This window comes from Amphiprion ocellaris, chromosome 3 (assembly GCF_022539595.1).
Source record: "Amphiprion ocellaris isolate individual 3 ecotype Okinawa chromosome 3, ASM2253959v1, whole genome shotgun sequence".
Taxonomy (NCBI): Eukaryota; Metazoa; Chordata; class Actinopteri; family Pomacentridae; genus Amphiprion; species Amphiprion ocellaris.
Genome location: NC_072768.1, coordinates 16,318,234 through 16,343,090, shown reverse-complemented (window position 1 = coordinate 16,343,090; position 24,857 = coordinate 16,318,234). Strand labels below are relative to the sequence as shown.

The 24,857-nt window shown below is 39.7% G+C and overlaps 2 protein-coding genes across 2 annotated transcripts; one reads left to right on the top strand and one right to left on the bottom strand.

The window, feature by feature from the left end:
• The first annotated feature begins 5,509 nt into the window (after window positions 1–5,509).
• tmpob (thymopoietin b) lies at window positions 5,510–10,012 on the top strand. The gene is made up of 6 exons (XM_035946925.2): window positions 5,510–6,135; window positions 6,263–6,380; window positions 6,885–7,040; window positions 7,270–7,379; window positions 7,464–7,564; window positions 7,993–10,012. The coding sequence occupies exons 1-6, from the start codon at window positions 5,902–5,904 to the stop codon at window positions 8,375–8,377; spliced, it is 1,104 nt and encodes a 367-aa protein (XP_035802818.1). The 5' UTR covers window positions 5,510–5,901; the 3' UTR covers window positions 8,378–10,012.
• A 2,124-nt stretch (window positions 10,013–12,136) lies between these two features.
• Window positions 12,137–23,734, bottom strand: LOC111566777 (uncharacterized). The gene is made up of 18 exons (XM_055009187.1): window positions 23,490–23,734; window positions 23,252–23,402; window positions 23,012–23,122; window positions 22,058–22,218; window positions 21,430–21,603; window positions 21,014–21,152; window positions 20,473–20,657; window positions 20,081–20,222; window positions 19,813–20,001; window positions 16,699–17,039; window positions 16,468–16,618; window positions 16,209–16,319; window positions 14,947–15,107; window positions 14,293–14,472; window positions 13,856–13,994; window positions 13,323–13,507; window positions 12,882–13,023; window positions 12,137–12,802 (listed from the first exon to the last, which is right to left on the bottom strand). Exons 1-18 carry the CDS (start codon window positions 23,685–23,687, stop codon window positions 12,612–12,614), a joined length of 3,051 nt encoding a protein of 1,016 aa, XP_054865162.1. The 5' UTR covers window positions 23,688–23,734; the 3' UTR covers window positions 12,137–12,611.
• Between the last annotated feature and the right edge of the window lie 1,123 nt (window positions 23,735–24,857).

Sequence of the window (24,857 nt, the reverse complement as noted above, 5' to 3'; positions counted from 1 at the left end):
TCTTTCCTGTTAACTCAAGAGTCTGGCAGTCACCTGTGTGAGGTTGCCGTCTCTTTTTAGTTGTGAGCCACCGGCCATTCGGGGCGGTCATGTCAGGCATGTTTAAAAAATAGAAATAAAAACTAAAAAAAAGGCCTCCATGGCGATGAAACATTTGATCAAGCATGTTGTTGAACACTTTGATACCACATCACAAAGGTATTACTGTCCCAAGCAAATAGAGACGATAATCACTTTGCCAGTTGTTTTGGCTGAAAGAAATTCACTTAGTTGTTGTATTGGATTATAATGAGTTCCTGACGTCCATTCCTTGGGGGCAGTGGATACATTTCTGTTTGGGCAGAGGTGGTGATTGTGTTTGGCGCACAGTAGCTCACTAGCAATAGCTCTCCTTTAACCTGTGTTAACTGGCGTTTGGGCCAGTTGGCGCCAGCAGAAACAGTCTGCAAACACACCATTAACATTACCTCATAAAGGTGATTTGGGGAACTAGTTAGCAAACAGTTGCTCGTGTTCACAATAAGCACGCTGTAAGTCATTTCAAGCTTGTTAAACTTAGAAACACAAGTTTCCCGACTGCCACAAAATAATGAGTTAACTGGACGTAGATTGAGTAATTATTTCAATTTGATGTTGTGAATTTTAAAAAGTAAAATTATCTGGGTTAAATGAATGAGTTCAGTAAACTGAAAATATTACACTGAATCAAATGAGCAGTCTCTCTGCTGGAGGACTTTACATTTTCTCATGAAGCCAGGTCTTTAGTTAACATGGAAATTAACAGTTACATGAGCATTTTGTATCTAGAGCAATGTGCCAGATTTCAGTTTTTGCTTTAAAATAACATACATAGGTAAAGATACTAACCTTCCTCAAGGTTTGCACCGTTGTCTTTATTATGTAAAGAAACAACTGGGATCGAATACATCTTAAATGACACACTGTGAAACTGTTCTTAAAGCTACAAAAGAAGAGTTTTGGGAGAGTTTCTACTGTAAAATAATGCATGGTGGGAATTCTGTGAACATTTTAGTGTTGTTACTTTAAAAAAATAATTTTCATCAGTTGATTAAACTCTCAGCCGTCGATTAATTCAGTTCACCATTTAACCTCAAATCAGACACCTAATGTTTTTAGGTTTACATAATTATCTGAAAATAAAAACTATATAGTATGTTGAATTAACCTGAAATGAACAAAACCTCTGTGTTTACATTAAGTTAAGAAGAAAGGATTAGTTTATTCCACTAGATTCCTGTTTTATGTTTTAGTATGCAGCAATATCAGCATTTCTTTGGAGTCAGATGTGCAATATTCACTCAACTTTTAAGTCCATTCTTGAGAGGGATATCTGCCATCATAGCTGCTAACTGTGTTCAAAATATGCTGCTAACTTTGTCTGCCTGTTTCTGCAGTTAGCTGAAAGACACTAAAACGCTGAGTAAAGCTGAGGAAACTGCAGAATAAAGTCTGAATTCTCTGTATGTTCGTCACTCCAAGACAATCTTATTACATTGCTCATAGTAATTTGATTAATGGCAGATGATGCACATGAGCAATGAACTGAGTTGTGCAGTGAGTTGAAACTGGCAGAAGAGATGCTTTTGGTGGCTCTGACAGATCAAATATATCAATGCATAACACAGCAAGGAGACAAATGGCCTACAAGTTTTCCGTCAGACGGTCCAGCATGACGCTTCACTGGTGCGTCACTGAGGACTTGATTGAAATTCTTCATTCACTACACGCAAGTTCACACACAGTAATGTTTGCCTTAAGTTCAGTGAGGACATGAGCAAGTGTGTCTCTGTACTCAATGGCCAAATAAAACAGGAATAGCCCAAATCATAATAGTAATGCAAATAAATGGAAGAGTGCTTATGATACAAACAGGCAGGAGGCCAAATGGGCATCAACAAGGACCAGAGACGCAGTCTCATTTTTCCTCCTGACAGAAATGTCTACAACTAAGTGTGTGTCCTTTAAGTAGAGTTTGGATTGTCAACAGATGAAAATATACTGTGTGGGCATTACTAGATGGCTGTTCCTAGGCCAGGACACACAAATCTCAACTCTGGTGAAATACACTGCTCCCCGCTGCCCGCATCCTACCCTCCTTTTCGCACAGGAAACTGCCCAGGACTTGATCTTAATTAGTTTGGCAGTGAGTAATAACATCCTTGGAGGATTAGAGATTGTTGTGATAGATTAGTACAGGAAAACCGACCCTTTTTAGCTGTGCATGGTACTACAAAGTGGTCTGATTATGTAAAAATCCTAATGTGCAAATTGCATTAACCAGAATAAGCCTTAATAAAAGAAACAAACACACAGCTGACTGTCTGGACAAAGCAACAGATGTATGCCCACGAGGTGACAAGTCTGTTATCATATAGTGTGCTGAAATTTTGTAACACTGATTAATTTCACAAGTATGTGTTTTGTTGTGTCAGTGCAATTGGATCAGACATTCTCTGGGTGGTAACGGTTGACTTTTCCTAAGGTACTTCTGTGGTTGGCTCAATTGGGATTTAGAAATGCTTAAAATCCAAGATAAACTGTACTGAGGAGCCTGTGTTCAACATTTTTCTAAATGATCAGAAATCCTCTTTTAGAACATGGATGTTGGAGTTTGTGTTCATTTGAGACAGCCTGTCTTTTCCAAACACAACATAGCATTTAATAATTCAACTGCCAATTCAACGTTCTTAAGGTAACAGCACATTGGCTGCTATTCTCAATTGATTATTTTTTTTTGTCTTTCTCCAACTAACTGCTTCATTGATTCTTTAGATTTATTCAACCATCATCTGTCATGAAATGTCATCAAATATACTAACTGGTCAACATCAGGTGGAGCAGCTCTATATAAAATGAAATCATTCTGAAAATGTGAATGTTGACGATTAAAGAGGAGGCTTTGATCATTTTTCAGAGGCCACGACTGTTATGCTTAAAGAGGCACTCTCTATGATTCTTGGCCGGAGCCTTATTTTCTGTATAAATTACATACAAAGAAAGCTTAAGAGGTGTTTCTCAAGGGCTCAAAATTTTTTGCGCTTACACTCCATTGGCAAATCCACTATGGAAAAGCTGAACTATACTTGAAGTGCTGCATTTTACTGTGGTTTGGAGCTGAGGCAGAGATCAATTGCTTGGTTTCTGCAGCAGCATCCCAGAAAGCCCCAGAGAGGCAGGTCTGAAGGACAGGTGGGGAGCCACACAGTGCCACCTCAAACCACTGTCCCCACAGCGAAGGCCGGCAGCATTAGAGAGCAGCCAGGAGGAGGTCGAACACTGCCACATCTGTGTGTGAGTGTGGAGAACCGCCGCTGCAGATTATTTTCTTAATTGATGGATTAATCTGTTGGTTATTAATTTTTTTTTAAAGAATCCTTTAATCTAAAAAATGTCACAAAACAGTAAAAAATTAGCCTCATTCCAGACACCAGTTGCTGCTTATATCTTACAGTGATTGAATATGTAGAAGCACTTCAGTCTGATTATCATCCTGTCAGAAAATGTCCATCACGGTTTCACATCTGGTGCAAAATAATCCAAAGATTTTCAATTTACAATACAAAACAGAGAGAAGCTGTGAATCTTGCGTGTGTCTGTAAATACTGTGTTACTTTTATTTTTTTTAAGCTTTCATGCTGTGTACTCTTTCTGCAGAAGTTGTACTCTTGACATACAACAGTATTCAACTGGTGCTCTTGCTTCATCAACTTAACTAGAATGACTTTGCACAATGTCTCAGAGAGGCCAAATGTAAATGCAGCATGAAATATTTTATTCAATTCTATTCATTCTTTTTAACATAGTCACACATCTGTTATGTAGTTATTGAGGCTGTCAGTGTTGCTTGTTGAATGTCGTCTTCTTGAAGGGCTTGGCGAACACATTCATCCAGAACCATCTGAAACAGTTTCTTAGATGATAAATGTTAGAGTTGTGCACTTTCAAGTGCCTGACTATGACCCTAACTCATCTCATATCCACTCTTCACACTGATCGTACTGTGTAGAAACTGTATATGTAGGAACAATTTATGAGTTTTCTCGGTTCATTATCTGAATTTGAGTGTTTGGTTATTTTAGATGTTTGGTGGACAGACAAAGGTGGCAGAGTTGCCAGTCCACGTGTTCGTTAATTTGACTGGGATATGTTGTATTTGTTAGTTATTTACTTAGTTTTATGCAGCATGGCATTAAGGCCAGCTCCACTGATTATACTGTTCATACCTATATTTATCTCTTCCTTCGTATGTACATTTATCTATCTTAAATAATTGTCTACAGCATTTTCTATTTATATGCTTAGTGTGTTCAAACCACTCTGTTCATACTGTTCATTCTATTTATATTATTAGAATATTGTATACACCTATACTGCATATAATGTACTTTTACTGATTCTTTTACCCTTCTGGGTAGATGCTAAACTGCTTTTTATTGTCTCAGTACTTGTGTAGTATCAGTTAGATTGAATCTAATTTAATCTTATCTAATCTTATCTTTAGCATCCTGGTCTTGTCTTTCTCAGATATTTATCTGTGGCATTGTGTCATTAAAATGAAGCTGCCTCTTCAGATGGCCGTTTACAGTCACTGGTCAAAGAAGTGTCTGTGTTCTGGTCACATTATCAGGTCACTGTTCTTGGAAGCCACACCTGATCAGGATGTGGATTAACTCAGTGGTCCAGATGTCGTAACCAAACTTTTAGTGCACTATTGGCTGCATTTAACCCTTTTCTAACCTCATCAGCAGAAATTAGGCTTTCAATTTTTTTGTGCAAGTCAGAAAACCAACTGCATGCTGTATTTGTATTTTTGTCCAGTCTAAGTGCACATCTCTAAAAAATTATTGTCTTCTGTGTAATCCATTGAACCATCCCAGTTTCTTCTCACTGTAAAGTGCAGTATGTGTTTTAGACGTGAAGTTTGCTTTCGTGTCTGTTCTATATTAAACATTATAAAACTTTAAATAAGCCAAACCCATGTTTCTTTCCAATAATGTGGTTACACTGCCCTCTTCTGTTACAACAGCAGATTTCATATTAATTGCTTAACATTCGTTCATAACGCATTGTGCCAAAAATAAATCGTTAGAGACACCGTAGTTAACATCAATAAGTGCTAGCCGTTATCAATTATTGAGGATTGGACCAAAATCCTGCCATTAACCTGAAACTGCAGCTGTATAAACGTGAGCAACCGTCAGTGCCATTAAACCGCCATTAACATTGTTCCCTCTTCACTTAATGCGACTCAGATTAGGGACTTAAACTCACATTTGTCTGCGATATTACATCACACTGTCAATAACCTCTGTAAATTAAAACAATTGTGCAAATGCGTTCGTCAGGATTTGTGCAAAGCTGTTATCTAAAACACACAGCCTGCGGTTTCTTTGTGGCGGCGGCCTGCCAGCGTTCCATTCATAGCAGGCCAATCAGAGCGCAGCTTACTGCGGACCTTCAGCCAATAGCGGCGCTGCTTGGTGTTTGGCCCTGTTGCGACCGCGGACAGACAGAAGCAAGTGGACCGGTTAGAAGCTAAGCTAATTCAGTCAATTTACAGCTGGTTAATATAGATTTTTGCATTTGTTTCATTCACAGCACACGCGTGTATCTGTTTTTGAAAAATCTAAGCTACCTGTAAGTATTTCTGCCACTAGGCTAACACGCAGGACTGGACGTTTATTTGAAGAAACCGCTTCTGTCCTGCTAGCTTTGTCGGCAGCGGGTAGGCGCCACTTCTGTTTGACAACAGCGCGATTCGGTCACGTTCCCGGTGTTGTTGTTTGTAGCGGCTCAGTTAACGAGCTGATTTCCGTTAGCTGCAAGTAGCGACAATAAAAAACCTCACATCGTTGTTTTTTTTTTTTTTTTAAAGTTAGCATGGCAGAATTCCTGGAAGACCCGTCGGTTCTCACGAAAGATAAGCTGAAGAATGAGCTTACAGCAAACAATGTGCCACTTCCCAGCGGTGAGCATAAAAAAGAAGTGTACGTGCAGCTGTACCTGAAAAACTTAACCATACTGAATAACAAGAAAAGCCCACCTGCAGACACTTTCTCCAGCGACGAAGAGTTACCTGCCCCCGTGGTGTCTAACAAAAGTCGGTCTGGAAGAGTAAGTTTTTGTTCAATCGAATTTGTAAGTGTGTGATAGTAACCATGCGTCTGTTTGGACTGATGCAGCACCTTTATGGGTGTTAATCCTATCGCAATGTTTGATGCATTTTTGGATCTTTTTGCAGAAAGCTACCAAAAAGACAGATAAGCCTCGCACAGAGGAGGTGGAGGTGACAGATCTCACTGATGAAGATTTAAAACAGCAGCTGGCCAAGCATGGTGTGGAGTCAGGACCTATTGTTGGTGAGTTCCTGGATGCACGTCTTACCCTTAACACAACATCAAAGATGCAAACATATGTATATATATTATTGTTATTCATGTGGCACTTCATAGAGAAAAGTTGCAAAGCAGTTTACATTGAATAAAACATTTCATGCTTGCTTCAGTAAAGTTTATCAAACATAGCTGTTTGTGTCAGGATAAATTCTGTAATTTCTTGGTTGAAGTTTCAACCATAGTTCTATTGATACTGAGACCAATAGAGTTATCGCCATCGTCGAGGGTAAACAAAGTAGAAACTTACGCCCCCATAAAGTCCTGATAGGTTTGAAAAAATGCCAAAACTACTCCATTTATCAGAGTATTGCACATAAGACATTTTTGAGTCCTCTACTTCTGGATATGGTTATGATGTTTTCATGTTTAGATTTAAATGAGCAAGAATATATTAATTCTGCTGGAGTGAAAGTATCATAGTTAGTAAATATTATATTCTCTTTTGTGCCTCTTTTTCTGTCCACTCAGCCTCTACCCGGAAGCTGTACGAGAAGAAGCTGCAGAAGCTTTTGGACCAGCCTCCAGCCGAACCTGAAGCTCCTACAGATGTCACAGCTCTCCCCAAGGCAGACAGTAACCAGAACGGCAATACAAACTCTGACCAGTACAGCGACAAAGAAGATGGTGAGCTGTGACTACACATTACTGGTGATGTTTTCAAATTATACTGGATTTGAAAGGACAAAATCAATTTGATTAAATATATTAGTATGTTATAAAGCATACTTCTTCTTTTTTTTCTGCAAAAATTTCAAAATCAGTTGCGTCATGCCTTGGTTAAGTGCTGCCAAACACTGATTGCTGTTCTAATATCGCCATAGTCCACAGTTCTTCACTCAAACTGTTTTTTCAGAGGAGATTGCTGCTGCTGAGCCAGAGCCAGTTCCTGTGGTAGAGAAGCCTGTGAGGAGCAGAGGAAAAGCTCCTGTCACTGTCAGAACCAGCAGCAGAAGACAAACCAAGGTGAGGCACATTTTGCCATTCCTGATTTTGGTGATCTGAGTATAGTTTCAGTTTGTATGACCATGTCTTAATATATCCTGACAGGTGGTAGAGGAGATAATTACTGAAGAGACCCCTAAAAAGGCCAGTGAGAGTGTTGTTGAAGATATCCTTGCCAATGAAATAAGCACACCAACGGGTATCAGGTAAGCCGTGGTCATTATTGACTTGTTAATTATTTTTCCTCGTGTCAAGATGCTCACACTTAGTCAAATATGTGAGTTGTGTATTTGGAAATATTCAAGGAACTATATAACTAAAATGTCAAATGTCCTAAAAAGTAGTTGAGTGTGGAAGTTAATTCTCAACTATGTAAATATAACTTTGAAGACACTCCTCTTGCTAGATTTGAAGGCAACATTAGAGACCATATTATCTATAAAGCTCCTTAAAGTTTGGTTTAAACTGGCAGATGCAACAAGTCTGTGATGAGTAAGCAAACTTAATATGCAGTAAAAGATAGTGAGATGTGGTTCTGAGCGGTAGAAAAAACAGGCGATTGGACTTTGACTGAGGATTTATTTATTGGTTTTCAATCTAACCTGAAAGTCAATTTCATTGTTTGTCTAATCAGTGCAACCTGCAGACGTCCAATCAGAGGTGCAGCCGGTCGGCCTGTAAAACCAAGTGAGTACTGGCTGGATGAGTCCCGTGTCCAGCACAGTGTCCACACCGAGAGCCGCTCTTACTCCGAGTCTTTGTCCCGACCGGGCAGCAAGGTTTCGACTGGCAAAGCACCTGTCCGACGAGGCTTCCTGTCCCTGTTGCTTAAGCTCCTGCTCCTTGTCGTGGTGTGTGGTTCTCTCTACTATGCCTACCAGAACCTGGATTCCGATCAGATCAACACCCTCAGAGGCGTCCTGGACAGCGTGATCGTCCCACTCCAAGGCACTGTGGACAAGGCAGCCGCCTACCTGGGCATCGGCAGCAGCGGTGCTCAGGAGAGCATCGGAGAGTAAAGACCCTCAGCAGTCCCTCGCCATGCCCACACCACCTCCCTGCCACAGCACACCACGACTCAAGCAGTAAACCTGGCTCACCTCTTCTCTTTTCCTACATGTTTGGACAAAGGACACAGTTTTAATTGGAACAATAAACTTTCCCCTTGCTGAACTCCAGCTCTCCTCCCACCACCAGAGGGAGGTGTACTCAAACAGTAGCTTCTGGATAACACTGTTATGTGGCAGTCAGAAGAGACTAATTTTAATGTTGAGTTTAATCTGTGAATTGTTTGTGTCTTTGTGTGTATTTAACCCTTATATGTAGAAACGAGTGCAGAACGGAGAGGCCAGTTTATCCATGCATGGTTGTAGTTTTCGAAGGCCATACTGTAGTTTTTCTCTAATGCTCTGTGCCAGGTGTTTTTCCGATGGTGAAGTGCCTGGACACCGTTAGCACTTAGTGCCCTCCCACTTATTTCAAGCACAAAGCAGAGCTTCTACTAACACCAGAATGTCTACATGTGTTTCTCATTGAATTTCAAAATTTGCTCCATAGCTATAGATTTTAGGTAGAGTGATTCATTATTTCTATGGTGCTCAGGTTGATTCAGCTCAAACTTTTTAAATGTGGTCTGTGCTGGGAGGAGACGTATGGTGTAATCAGGACACATCACTGCATGAGGAAAATCAGCCCACATTCAACTTGAAGTATAAACTTTTTCTTTTTTTTTTCCAATGGCTGATTGCTGCTTGAAAAAGCTCATATGGGGCTCTGTGATCACGGCTCAAATTAGGATTCTATGTTTTGCAATCATGATTTTATGGTCAATGGATTGAGGTAGAGAAATTACTGTACTTTGGGCATCTTTTGTCAACAATGTCAATTTAAAAAAACTGAATATTTTAAATGGAAAAGCTTTTTGGCGTCGTCTACCATTTTATTTGTCAAATACTTGATGAGGAAACTAAAATTGCAGCATTTGATCAGAGACTATTGATTTTTTTCCCCCACCCCTGCCACACTGCCCATTTGAGTTTACATGCGTTGAATTTTAGTGCTCTTGTGCTTTTCTTTATTTGTTGTTTTTATAAGATTTCTGATCCTTCAGTCCTGTATACTGGACTGGCTGTTGCAGTGCACCCACATAGCCCACCTCACTGACTGCATGTGTTCAGACATGGCAGATCTGCAAAGAAGACACATGGAGAAAGTAAATCCTTTTGTTCCAGTTTACCCATTTAATGTTATGACTATTCTTCTGCCTGGGCAAAATTACTACTAGTAAAGACACTGTAGGCTTCTCTGAATGGGGTTTTGTACCCGCTGGGAGAGAGGAAGCATTCACTGGAGATGACGGTGGGGGTAAGAAGATTTCTTTGGGGTTTGGTTTCTATTTTGATATTTTTCTAAAGTGGCGTGTTCAACTTTTTATAGCACATTTTAAGGTAACAATGTAAAGCAATATGTAATACATGCAAGTCATACTGTATCTTAATCTGAACCTTGCAGACTTAACACAAGTTATTCATCATCAGGCAGCTCTCCCACAATGGACAGAAATGACAGGGGATATGTGGGTAAGGATTTTTAATCTGTTTATTTATGATAATGTAGGCAGTGTATCATAAAATAAACTTGGTTGTTACATCTTCTTTTATCTTCCGTGTCTGAATCTTTTAAGCAGTACCAGTTTTTTTGCATCTAGATAATTTTATCACATTACATTTAATATGCATTTCTTCTTCTACAACGTTTACATCAAAATCAGCCCTGGTGAGTTTGAGCAGTTTGAAAGCACAACTAACTTGCCAATCATGCCGCCAAAAGGCTTTGGAAGGTCTGCGTGGAACACCATACCTTCTTCAGATTTGTGTCCCCTGCAACAATCTGTCACACATGCCAATGGTGTGTGCGTAACTAATTATTGACCCCCCTGCTACAACAGGTAATCTGGAACCATATGCAAAAAAATACAAACTACTAGGCTAAAGAAACAAAAAAGAAAAAATGTAAAATGCACTAGTTCTATATTTTTCTATCACAATATTCAGCTGAACAAGTGGCAGCTGATTTGTGTAGATATGATCTTTTGTAGATGATTATTTGAAACAATGAAAAGTTCACTTCAATAAAGTTTGTGGACCCACAAGAGAAAAAGAAAACAGAACTGATGATGCAGAGGCTGAGATACCAAAAGGTTTAGTCGCCATATGAGCCTGAAGCTCCCCAGCACTGAATCCTACACTTCCAATAATGTGTCGTTGCACCATAGTTTGTCTTCACTCTCTGACTTTAACGGGGTTTTATAAATGCGCAGCATTTAAACTAATGAGTCGATGTCATCTGAGTCATTTTCTGAGACGTGACAGAGGAACAGACATTATAAAGTGTTTTAATCCTAGAAATAAAAGATCTCCTTATGACTAATCTGAGTCTTGACCGTTTTAAAACATGATTATTTTACAAATCCTGACTGACTCAACTTGAAATGAAAAACACCTAAACTAGGTGAACAACATGCCAAAACAGCATGAAGAGGATGCGAAAAAAAGTTACCGTGCTCTGTTGTCCACTAGAGGGAGGTGTATCTCGGGTGATCCAGGTAGAGACCAAGTGCTGTACCTTTGCCCAGGTGCTCATACTTCAGCTGAGTTCCTGCTGAGTGAAAATTCACAGTTAGATCTGCTTTGTTCTTTGTTGATAAACTGTTTAATGTAGAGCAGGAAAATGATTTAACTCTGTTAAGTAGATGTTTGACACTTGACGACTACAGTGATGTGTGTAAATGTCAATCATTCTGACAAAGACGTAGTTCGAATTTCTGTGTTCTCTGTAGTTGCTGTTGGACTGAAGACAGACAGGTTTAAATCTGTTGTTCACGTCAGTATCCTACCTGAGAGGGTGTTCCCTATGAAGTCTTTGAACAGCAGCAGGTCGCCGTCCTCCAGCTCAGCTTCTACTTGGGTTTTGGCCAGCAGTTTATAGCTGCTGAAGACTCCCAAGACACTTGAACTGTGCGTTGACCATCACTGCACAGAGCCTCACACTCCATGCTGGGACACAGCAGGTAGAAAAGCAGAACATCAGATGGAGCAGCTCAGCCTCTCTGGCTGACAGAAACCTCTATGAAGCTCACCTGTCACTGATTACAGCCTTTCAGGACTCTGAACACCAACCTGGAGACTTAAACTGCAGGACAATGTTGTAAATACAAGTTAGAAAGTCAACACACACTAATGCAAACACAAAAATCACCAACTTGCTGAGTTTACAGAGAAACAAGTGGAAGCAGGCTGAGAAATCAGAGACAGATCCACTTCTGTGGCCAATTATAAAAATCCAGAGATTAACCAGACTAAAAGAAAAAAGAAAATCCAGCTGAAGAAAGAGACACGGGATTCAGAACAAGCTGGTGAACAGATAGACCACACAAATACAGGAGGCCAGTGACACAGGTGAAAACAGACCAACCAGCAGAGAAAGCCTTCATGAAACGAAAGTAAATCTGAAACCAGAACAATTCCAGGTGCAGGTCAGTTGGCTAAAGTCTAATCAGGTTTTTCCTGATCAACCTTTGTCACCCATTTTACAGATTCTCAACCAAACCTGCTTTCATGGGACTCAGTCACTTACTTTTATACAGGTTTTCTTCTTACAAAACAATCTTTTCTGAAAAAGTGCATTACTTGTTATTTGGACAAAATGGAGCCTAAAATTAAATGTTACACAACTGGGAATATTACTTAAACCATATGCAGAATTAAAACAAACTCAAGTTAGAATCTATTAAAGTTTATTAGTGTTTAAAATCCACAGTGACCCAAATCTGGACATGTGCAGCACATTGGATTAGTCTAGCTAGAAAACAAAGAACATTAAATTATCGTGCAACGATGTGATCAGACAAACAGAAGTGAATTACACCAGTTATTTGTGGTTACATGCACCTTGTGTTCATTTCAGTAACATTCATTAGTGTGTTTTAACAATAAAAATCAGCTCTTTTCTTCTACCACATTAAAACTTTAGATTCTACCTTAAATTCTTCTGGAAGCTGAAGGATTTTCAGTTAGCTGCAATAAACAGCCTCACCTCCAGGACCACATTCTACAAACAGTGGCTTTCTTTTAAAATCATTAATTCTCAATCACTTATACATTTAAAATCAACTTCTAAATCCTGATTTAAAACGTAGTCTCCATGCTAGCTTGTGCGTGTCATGAAGGAGACTTTTAAAAGAGCAGCCATCTTTCATCTCCAGCGGTCGATGGCACACAGCTGGTGAGGTGGAGGAGATGAAGTAACTCCTTCAGCTGGAGTCAGATCCAGGTCATCCTCTGAAACCCCAGGTGGAGCAGTGAAGCGAAAGCGCTGCAGGTGGGAGGTGAAGAAGAGGAACAGCTCCAAGATGCCCAGATTCTCGCTAAGATCAACCTTGCAACCTGCAAGACCAGAAAAGCTCAACATGATCCTACAAGCAGCAAACTCCTTCAAGAAGCAGCTTCAGCAAATATGTCTCACCTTTGGAAAAGGCCACGAAGGCACGACGCTGGATGAATCTGCCCTCCTCATTGAGGAAATGAGCAGGATTGAAGGTGTGTGGAGTCTCCCATTCACTCTCATCATACAGGGCAGAAGTCAGCAGAGAAAACACGGTTGTTCCCTGCAGGTGGGAAGTAGAGCAGGTCTCAGAACTGGACTCTGCATTAAACACTCACATAACTGTGCCATTGTTACTGCTTATTACATTTATGCCTGCTCTGAATAATTAATTGTATATTATTGCGTTATTTTACACAATGGGTGTTTATGGGACTGGGAGAAAGATCTTGAACTATTTTGGTACTTTATTCTGTTATGGCTATGCAGCAAATGCTTTGAACAAAATTCCATTGTTATATTGACAATGACAAAGATTGAATTGAAACAGTTTGAGGAATTTTCAGAGATGCATAAACAAACCCGTTCAATGATGTATCCCTTGAAGATGCCGTTCCGGCAGGCCTGGTAAGGGACGGCCATGGGGACGATGTTCACCATCCTCTGGGTCTCATGAACCACAGCATTGGTGAATGGAAGCTTCCTCCGGTCCTCCATAGAGACATAAGCTCTTCCTAGCACCCTGTCCAGCTCCTCCTGGACCTGGTCTGCACAGAACCAGACAACTCACCTTCATTACTCATGCTGAGAACAAAGATTAAAAATAAAGATCTACTGAAAATAGAGATTCTTCTGGATCTAAAAGTGAACAGGATGTTCAGATGCTGTTAAAGAATCTTATTGAAGCGTTCTGTGACTTACAAACTCACCACAAACCACAGTGTGCAGTGGGGCATCACTGGGCTTCAGTGGATCAACCAGTTTGCACACAAAGTGGGCGTGTGCAGTAAATAGACCGAGAACATCCTGGAAATGAACCAAGTGGACACAGCAGTGCTCCCACATGATTATCCCAAATGTTCTGCTTCGGGAGGATCTACTCTCTGAACTCTCACCCTGAATCTGTGGATATTTGGCCATAAACAGGAACGCCCATCTCAGGGTGGCAGATGTGTTGGTTCCAGTAGCAAACAGGTTCCCCACAAAGGGCACCAATTTCTCGTCAGAGTACAGACCGTCTGGATTACCCTCCTCCTAAAAGAAAAAAACATCCATTTATCATTAAACAAATCTCACTAGCAAGGACCAAACCCTTGACTCAAAGCTTGGTTGTTTATTGGATGCAAAGGATCATTATGTTGATGACGGAGCTGAGCTCAGCAGCGGCTCCCGGGCCAGCGGACCTCCTAGGAAAAGATATACATGTACAACAGGAAAGGGGGTGATTGAGGTGTGGTCCTGCTCCTGAACCTCATCTTAAAAAAAAAAAATAATAATAATAATTTATCTCCATGTAATCCAAAATATCAGTCATTAAAAAACAAAGACTCACCAGTTCTTCTTGCTGCCGGATCAGAAAAGCATCCAGCAACCCTCGCCACCTTGCCATGCTCAGCGTCTCTTTCAGATGCATCAAGAAATCCTTCATGAATCTGGCATCGTTTTCATTAGCTTTTATAATAGCTTGAAGGTTTTTGATCCAGTGGAGCATTCTGGGAAACATGTTGTAAAACTGAGGAAGTACAAAGACGATTATCCCAAGGAGATTGAATTCTTAAATGTGAAGCTGAACTAAATTCTAGTTTGCAATTCTGTGTTCGACAAGTAAAAGCATTCATTATTGCTACAGTAAATTGTGTTATTTGTCATGTTAAGTTTGCCTCAGAAATGATTGAAGATGCAAAAAAAGGAAAAATGAGACATTTGGGGAAAAAAAAAAAAAAAAAAAAAAAAAAAAAAGACCTCAGCAACATTTTCATAACTGAATATTTCTGTTCTTGGGTAATATTTAATTAAACAAGAGCTCAAATCTTGCGAAAAATTTACTTTGTACAATGTTTTTGTTTTTTTTTTTCACTGAACATGTGGTTGTCATCACATGGTTATCTTTCTGCTCGACCGCACTGGCCCATTTTATTGACTACTTAAACTCGGTGTTGGATTAATTTTATAAATCAATAAGTCAAAAAGCCAACATGGAACCCACCTGGACTGTTGCACAACCTGCGAAAGATGTCATCTGAGTGACTCTAGACATGACATTTTTGAATCGAGGATCTTCATATTCAAGTCTCCCTCTGTACACAATCGCCGCAACAACATTGGAAACTGCATAATTCACATGATCAGTTGTGTCAAATGGGTTCCCTGTAAAGTGATGGTGACAAATTTATTTAGTGCAACATGAATATAATCTATTGTGTGACAATGGAGAAAAAAAAAAAAAACAAAACTTCCTAACTTAACCTGGCAAAATATATATATATATATATATATATATATATATATATATATATATATATATATATATATACATACATACATACATACACATACATACACATACATACACATACATACACATACATACACATACATACACATATATATATATATATATATATATATATATATATATATATATATATATATATATATATATATATATATATATATATATATATATATATATATATATATATATATATATATAAAAATAAAAATTTAAACTATTGATTTTACCATAGTGTTTAGTGTGTAGTTTAACCCTCCTATAATCTTTGGGGTCAGTTTGACCTGATTCAGTGTTTAACATCTAAATAAATCATTAGCATAATTTTTTTCCCCCTTTCATATTTAATGAATTTTCCCAATTTTATGGGGACAACGGGGTAAATATATAACTAATATGATGTTTTCACTGTCCTGTACACATCAGTGGTCTTTGGGATCAGTTTGACACCAAGCTTTTAGCTGTATAAAAAAAAAAAAAAAAAAAGAAAAAAAAAAAAGAAACATTTTACACAATTTTGTTTTGGATCATATTGAGGTCACTATAACACACAATTATATAATTTTTAAAAAAAAACAAACAAAAAAAAAACACACAAACACAACTTTAGGGCCCTAAAGCATTTGAAATTGTGTTCATTCTTCCTGAGGCCAAATTTATCTTTAACATAATGTTTCTGTTCTTGATAACAGAAACCGTTTTTCCATTCCAAACGGTATAGATAACAAAAATATGTACTCTGAAATATAAATCCATTGAAACACCAAAAAGACAACCATCCAATTTTAGGTCAGTCACTGACAAGCATTCTAGATGTATGAAGGGAGTGGGTTGTTTTATTGAGAGTGCTTTCAAAAAACAAAGAGGTTAGTAAATTTGAAGGTAGGAGGGTAAAAATAATACACCCGCTACTTTACCTTTTATTACAGTGCATCACATTATAGAGAACACTGTACCTTCATGCTGTATAAACATGTCCTCCAGATGATCACTTTCCCGCAAGATTATTTCCTCCAAGAAACATCGTGGCAACCCATAGTTTTTGAGGGCGCATACATATGCGAATTCTGTTAAACAAATCGTCACATTACATAGAAAAATCCTGCGATTCTAAATAACACAACTTATAAGACTGAGAAACAGGTAAAATCTTCAGACCAAACAGATATAACTTGTGACTGCAGGATAAAAGGCGTTTTAAAGGGCAGCACTCACCATGAGGTAGTGGGTTCAGATCCTTAAACCAAGGAAAATCACGTCGCTCATAGCCGACCACAGCTGCTTTCACTGCCTCGTAGCCGGCCAGAACCACCACTTTTTTGGGTCCCAGGTAAACCGTGAATACAGATCCATACTTCTTTGAGAGCTGGAAGAACAAAAGAACGCAGTTAGTTTATTAGAGTCATGAAATAAAAGTACAGGAAATGTTTTGAATCTGTGCCTCACCTCATACAGGCTTCTGTAAGGCCTCTGAAGGTCCAGCTGCAGCAAGTTTCCAACCAGAGGCAGCGGCTTTGGTCCTGGTGGTTCCTTACATAGTTCCTCAGAGCTGGAAGCAGCAGAGGACCGATAGAGGAGAAGCAGGGGAAGCAGCAGAACAACAGCCAGCAGCACAGCAGTGGGCAAGGCAAGCAGAACGACGATGAAGGCACCCACAAGAGCCATTGTTTCTGCTGCTGCTGATCTCCTGATAGACTGCTGGTGGAAGCTGCTGCTATTTAACTGGTCTGAACAATCAAGGAGAATTGCTGCAGCTGCAGGTTGATGAAGAAATCGCACATCTTTTGCTTCTGATTATCAGCCCACCCCTCATAGGAGCTTCAGCCAAAGATGTGGTTCAGCTGGTGCATAATTACATCAATCCAACACACCTCTGCCTCCAGGTGCATCTACCTGATTCAGCTATTAGGTTTGACTGTTCTGCTGTTGTAGTGTTTCAGGTGTTTCTAGGGTTGAAACTAGTAGCTTTGAATCTTTCTGAGTTGCCCTAAGAGATGACATTGTCAGCATTTACCAGAAATGTGTTTTACAAAAGCCTTATTTAGCCACTAGTCTAAATGCTGCAACCATTCAACACCTCTGAAGGCCAATTCCAATAAAGTTGGGATGTTGTGTAAAATGTAAATAAAAACAGAATACAATGATTTGTGAATCTTTTTCAACCTATATTCAATCGAATACACAGCAAACGGCAAAAAAAATGGCAACACCGACTGCTGCTCGTCCCTCACTTCAGCTCTCTGGACCACTTCCCTTCTCCTTCCAGCGTCTAGTAAGACACACTCTCACAACAACAGTCTGCGTGGAACACCATACCATCTTCAGATTTGTGTGCCCTGGAACAATCTGTCACACATGCCTCTGGTGTGTACGTCACTAAATAGTGACCCCCCCAAACTACAACAGGTAATCTGGAACCATATACAAAAAAATACAAACTGCTAGGCTAAAGAAGTCACCATATGAGCCTGAAGCTCCCAGCACTGAATCCTACACTTCCAATAATGTGTCGTTGCACCATAGGTTGTCTTCACTCTCTGACTTTAACAGGGTTTTATAGATGTGCAGCATCCAAACTCTAATGAGCTGATGTCATCTGAGTCATTTTCTCAGGTGGGACAGAGGAACAGATATTATAAAGTGTTTTAATCTTAGAAATAAAAGATCTCCTTATGACTAGTCTGAATCTTTACAACTTTAAAATGTGATTATTTTACAAATCCAGATTCAATTTGAAATGAAAAATACCTAAACTAGGTGAACAACATGTCGAAACAGCACGAAGAGGAGAAAAAAGTTGCTGTGCTCTGTATTGTCCACTAGAGGGAGGTGTATCTCAGGTGATCCAGGTAGAGACCAAGTGCTGTACCTTTGCCCAAGTGCTCATCCTTCAGCTGAGTGAAAATTCAGTCAGATGTGCTTTATTATTTTTTGATAAACGAAACCATTTAATGCAGAGCAGGAAAATGATTTAACTACCAAGAAGTAGATGTTCAACACTGTTGACGAGTACAGTGATGCGTGTAAATGTCAATCATTCTGACAAAGACATAGTTCAAATTTCTGTGTTCTCTGTAGTTGCTGTTGGACTGAAGACAGACAGGTTTAAATCTGTTGTTCACGTCAGTATCCTGCCTGGGAGGGTGTTCTCTATGAAGTCTTTGAACAGCAGCAGGTCGCTGTCCTCCAGCTCAGCTTCTATTTGGGTTTAGGCCAGCAGTTTGTAGCTGCTGCCAAACTTGCTTTTCAGGGGCTGAAGACTCCCAAGACACTTGAACTTTCCGTTGACCATCACTGCACAGAGCCTCACACTCCATGCTGGGACACAGCAGGTAGAAGAGCAGAACATCAGATGGAGCAGCTCAGCCTCTCTGGCTGACAGAAACCTCTATGAAGCTCACCTGTCACTGATTACAGCCTTTCAGGACTCTGAACACCAACCTGGAGACTTAAACTGCAGGACAATGTTGTAAATACAAGTTAGAAAGTCAACACACACTAATGCAAACACAAAAATCACCAACTTGCTGAGTTAACAGAGAAACAAGTGGAAGGAGGCTGAGAAATCAGAGACAGATCCACTTCTGTGGCCAATTGTAGAAATCCAGACTGAAAAAAAATACTGACAGACAAGGAGACGCAGGATTCAGAAGCAGGTAAACCAAAAGAACACAAACACAGGAGGCCAATGACATTTGCAGGTGCAAATAGTAACCAACAGGGAAGAAAAAAAAAAAAAACCTTCATAAAACAAAGTAAATATGAAACCACAACTCCAGGTCAGTTTGCTGAAGTCTGGATTCTGATCAGATTGTTTCTAGGTGAACCTTTGCCACTTGTTTTACAGAGTCTCAACCAAACCTGCATCCATGACTCATCCATTGAGTTATGCACATTAACACAAATAACAGAATCAGCATTGAAATGCAGCATTAATATAGTTTCTTTTTACAAATGTTCTGTAACAGTGCAGCACTTGATTATGTGCTGTTTGGACAAAATAGAGTCCAAAATGATAAGTTATGCAACTGGGAGTATTACTTAAACCATTTCCACCATATGCAGAAATAAAACAAACTCGAGTTAGAATCTATTAAAGTTTATTAGTGTTTAAAATCCACAGTGACCCAAATCTGGACATGTGCAGCACATTGGATTAGTCTAGCTAGAAAACAAAGAACATTCAATTATCGTGCAATGATGTGATCAGACAAACAGAAGTGAATTACACCAGTTATTTGTGGTTACATGCACCTTGTGTTCATTTCAGTAACATTCATTAGTGTGTTTTAACAATAAAAATCAGCTCTTTTCTTCTACCACATTAAAACTTTAGATTCTACCTTAAATTCTTCTGGAAGCTGAAGGATTTTCAGTTAGCTGCAATAAACAGCCTCACCTCCAAGACCACATTCTACAAACAGTGGCTTTCTTTTAAAATCATTAATTCTCAATCACTTATACATTTAAAATTAACTTCTAAATCCTGATTTAAAACGTAGTCTCCATGCTAGCTTGTGCGTGTCATGAAGGAGACTTTTAAAAGAGCAGCCATCTTTCATCTCCAGCGGTCGATGGCACACAGCTGGTGAAGTGGAGGAGATGAAGTAACTCCTTCAGCTGGAGTCAGATCCAGGTCATCCTCTGGAACCCCAGGTGGAGCAGTGAAGCGAAAGCGCTGCAGGAGGGAGGTGAAGAAGAGGAACAGCTCCATCCTGGCCAGACTCTCTCCAAGACAAACCTTGCAACCTGCAAGACCAGAAAAGCTCAACATGATCCTACAAGCAGCAAACTCCTTCAAGAAGCAGCTCCAGCAAATATGTCTCACCTCTGGCAAAGGCCATGAAGGCACGACGCTGGATGAATCTGCCCTCCTCATTGAGGAAATGAGCAGGATTGAAGGTGTGTGGAGTCTCCCATTCACTCTCATCATACAGGGCAGAAGTCAGCAGAGAAAACACGGTTGTTCCCTGCAGGTGGGAAGTAGAGCAGGTCTCAGAACTGGACTCTGCATTAAACACTCACATAACTGTACCATTGTTACTGCTTATTACATTTATGCCTGCGCTGAATAACTCAGGAAGGTCTTGCACCATTTTTGCACATTATTGTATTATGGCTATGCAGAAAATGCTTTGAACAAAATTCCACTGTTATATTGACAATGACAAAGATAGAATTGAAACAGTTTGAGGAATTTTCAGAGATGCATAAACAAACCCGTTGAACAAAGTATCCCTGGAAGGCGACATCATGGGTGGTCTGGTAAGGGACGGCCATGGGGACGATGTTCACCATCCTCTGGGTCTCATGAATCACAGCATTGGTGAATGGAAGCTTCCGCCGGTCCTCCACAGAGATATAACCACGTCCTAGCACCCTGTCCAGCTCCTCTTGGACCTGGTCTGCACAGAACCAGACAACTCACCTTCATTACTCATGCTGAGAACAAAGATTAAAAATAAAGAACTACCAAAAATACAGTCTTCTGGGTCTAAATGCAAACAGAATGTTCAGATGCTGCTAAAGAATCTTACTGAAGTTTTCTGTGATTTTAGTTTGGTTAGAAAGTCACCACAAACCAGCATGCAGTGGGGCATCACTGGGCTTCAGTGGATCAACCAGTTTGCACACAAAGTGGGCGTGTGCAGTAAATAGACCGAGAACATCCTGGAAATGAACCTAGTGAACACAGCAGTGCTCCCACATTACAGATTATCCCAAATGTTCTGCTTCAGGAAGATCATCTCTGAACTCTCACCTTGAATCTGTGGATTTTTGGCCATAAACAGTAACGCCCATCTCAGGGTGGCAGATGTGTTGGTTCCAGTAGCAAACAGGTCACCCACCAAGGACGCCAAGTTCTGGTCAGTGTACACAGAGTCTGGAACACCCATGTCCTAAAGGAAAGAACATCCATTTATCATTAAACAAATATCACTAGCAAGGACCACACCCTTGATTCATTGGATGCAAAGGATCATTATGTTGATGACCAAGCTGAGATCAGCAATGGCTCCCGGGCCAGCGGACCTCCTACGAAAAGATAGACACGTACAACAGGAAGTGGGGTGGTTGATGTGTGGTCCTGCTCCTCATCTTAAAAAAAAAAAATAAAAATAAAAAAGTTCTTCTCTCTATGTAATCCGAAACGTCATTAATTAAAAACAGACTCACCTGTTCGTCCTGCTGCCGGATCAGAAGACAATCCACAAACCCTCGGCTCATGTCTGGATTCAGCGTCCTTTTCAGATGCTTCACGAAATCCTTCATGAATCCGACATCGTTTCCACCAGTTTTTGCAATAGCTTGACGTATCCAGCGGAGCAGTCTGGGAAACATGTTGTAAAACTGAGGAAGCGCAGAAGATTATTTCAACCAGACTGAATTCTTACATATGAAACTGAACTAACGTCTAGTTTGCACTTCTGTGTTTGACAAGTAAAAACATTCATTATTGCCATACTAAATTGGGTAATTTTGTGGCTTTATACAGGCAGCTGCATTTGTCATTTTAACTTTGCCTCAGAAATAAACATTAAAGATAGTCTCAGTGCAAAGAAGGAAAAAATGTGATGTTTGAAAAATAGACTTCAGCAACACGTCAATATTTCTGTTCTTGGGTAATATTTAATTAAACAACAGTTCAAATCTTGTGAAAATTGACTTTGTATAATGTCTTTGCACTGCGAATATGTGGTTGTCGTCACATGGTTATCTTTCTGCTCGACTGCACGGGTCCATTTTAAACTATTTGGGATTGACTTGGTAAATCAGTAAGTTAAAAAGCCAACATGGAACCAACCTGGACTGTTGCAGAACCTGCCAAAGAGATCATCTCAGTGACTCCACACACCACGATTGTGAAATGAGGATCTCCATATTCAAATCTGCTTCCGTACACAATCGATGCGATAACATTGGAAACTGCATAATTCACAGGAGCAGTTGTGTCAAATGGGTTCCCTGTAAAGTGATGGTGACAAATTTATTTAGTGCAACATGAATATAATCTACTGTGTGACAATAAAAAGCTTCCCAACTTAACCTGGCTACAAAAAAAAAAAAAAAAAAAAAAAAAAAAAAAAAAAAAAAAACACAACTTTCAACTATTGATTTTGCCACTTTAGTGTGTAGTTTAACCCTCCTATTATCTTTGGGGTAATTTAACCTGATTTGATGTTTAATGTCTCTGAAAGGCATCATTTCTCTTCATATTTAATGAGTATTCCTAATTTAACAGGGACAACTGGGTAAATATAAAACCAGGATGAGGTTTTCACTGCCCTGTACAAATCAGTGATTTTGGGATCAATTGGACCCCAGGCTTTTAGCCGTTTCAAATGCAAGATAAACATTTTACACAGTTGTTTTGGATGATATTGAAGTCACTATAACAAGCAATTATAGAATCTTCCAAAAACAAACAAACAAACAAACAAACTCTAAGACTTTGGGGCCCTAAATCTTTTGAAATTGTTTATTCTTCCTGGGGTCAAATTGACCTTGAACATAATGTTGTTATTCTTGATAAACTGTTATTAATTCCAAATGTTAGAGACAACAAAATTTGTACTTGGAAATAGAAAGCCATTAAAACACCTAAAAGATAACACTATCCAATTTCAGGTCAGTTACTGAAAGGGCCAGTTTCAAAAAGACAAAGATGTTAATAAATTTGAAGGTAGGAGGGTCAAAATAATACACCCTACTTTACCTTTTATGACTGAGCATCACATTAGAATAGAGAACTCTGTACCTTCATGCTGTTCAAACACTTCTATCAGATATCCACATTCCTCCAAGATTTGCTCCTCAGAGAGACTTCGTGGCATACCAAAGTCTTTCAGGGCATTTGCCAACACAATCCCTGTTTCAACAAAACATCTTGAGATTCTGAACAATAAAACTTAAAGGACTGAAACGGTTAAAATCTTCAGACCAAACAGATATAACTTGTGACAGCAGGATAAAAGGTGTTTTAAAGGGCAGCACTCACCATGACCTCCTGGGTTCAGATCCTTAAACAAAGGACAATCACGTCGCTCATAGCCAACCACAGCCGCTTTCACTGCCTCGTACCCGGCCAGAACCACCACTTTCTTGGGTCCCAGGTAAACAGTGAACATAGATCCATACTTCTTTGAGAGCTGGAAGAACAAAAAAAATGCATTGAGCTTATTGGAGTCATGAAATAAGAGCACAGAAAGTGTTGTGTATGTGAATCTGTGCCTCACCTCATACAGGCTTCTGTAAGGCCTCTGAAGGTCCAGCTGCAGCAAGTTTCCAACCAGAGGCAGCGGCTTTGGTCCTGGTGGTTCCTTAGAGCTGAAAGCAGCAGAGACCAGATGGAGGAGAAGCAGCAGAACAACAGCCAGCAACACAGCAGTGGGCCCAGAGAGCAGAGCTGCGACGAAGGCATCCACAAGAGCCATTGGTTCTGCTGCTGCTGATCTCCTGATAGACTGCTGGTGGAAGCTGCTGCTATTTAACTGGTCTGAACAATCAAGGAGAATTGCTGCAGGTTGATGAAGAAATCGCACATCTTTTGCTTCTGATTATCAGCCCACCCCTCATAGGAGCTTCAGCCAAAGATATGGTTCAGCTGGTGCATAATTACATCAATACAACACACCTCTGCCTCCAGGTGCATCTACCTGATTCAGCTATTAGGTTTGACTGTTCTGCTGTTGTAGTGTTTCAGGTGTTTCTAGGGTTGAAACTAGTAGCTTTGAATCTTTCTGAGTTGCCCTAAGAGATGACATTGTCAGCATTTACCAGAAATGTGTTTTACAAAAGCCTTATTTAGCCATTAGTCTAAATGCTGCAACCATTCAACACCTCTGAAGGCCAATTCCAATAAAGTTGGGATGTTGTGTAAAATGTAAATAAAAACAGAATACAATGATTTCTGAATCTTTTTCAACCTATATTCAATCGAATACACAGCAAACAGCAAAAAAATGGCAACACTGACTGCTGCTTGTCCCTCACTTCAGCTCTCTGGACCACTTCCCTTCTCCTTCCAGTGTCTAGTAAGACACACTCTCACAGCAATCTTATTTAAAAATAATGAAAAATCACAGAAACCAAGGTAAAATATTACATTTAAAGGCATACAATGCAACCCAAGGGAGAGCAATCAGATAAAGGAAATAAATAAAACACAGCAAATTAAAAACACATGCATCTGACCCTGTCACACCACTTTTCTTTTTAACAGCACTCTATCAGCGTTTGGGAACTGAGGATGTTAATGGTTGCAATTGGAAGAGCTGGAGTCATTTTTTATGTGAAATTTAGTACGCAAGAAAGCAAAACTGACATATTATTATGTTTCATTCCTGGAGGAGGCACAATCTGCTTTAAAGATGCATTTATGTGTCACGCCTAATGAAACGTTCCATTGAATATTGGAAAATAAATGTAATACTAATGTTTGTTTGCACAAAAGGCATTGATAATCATAGTTGCGATTTGTGTAAGCAATAACACTTCTCTCGGTAGTATTTAGAATATTTTGTTTAGTATCTTTTTAGTCAACGTTGTACCAGCTGACTGACTAGAGTGCCAAACTGAGACTTTGTAGGGGATGGAGAGGCTTA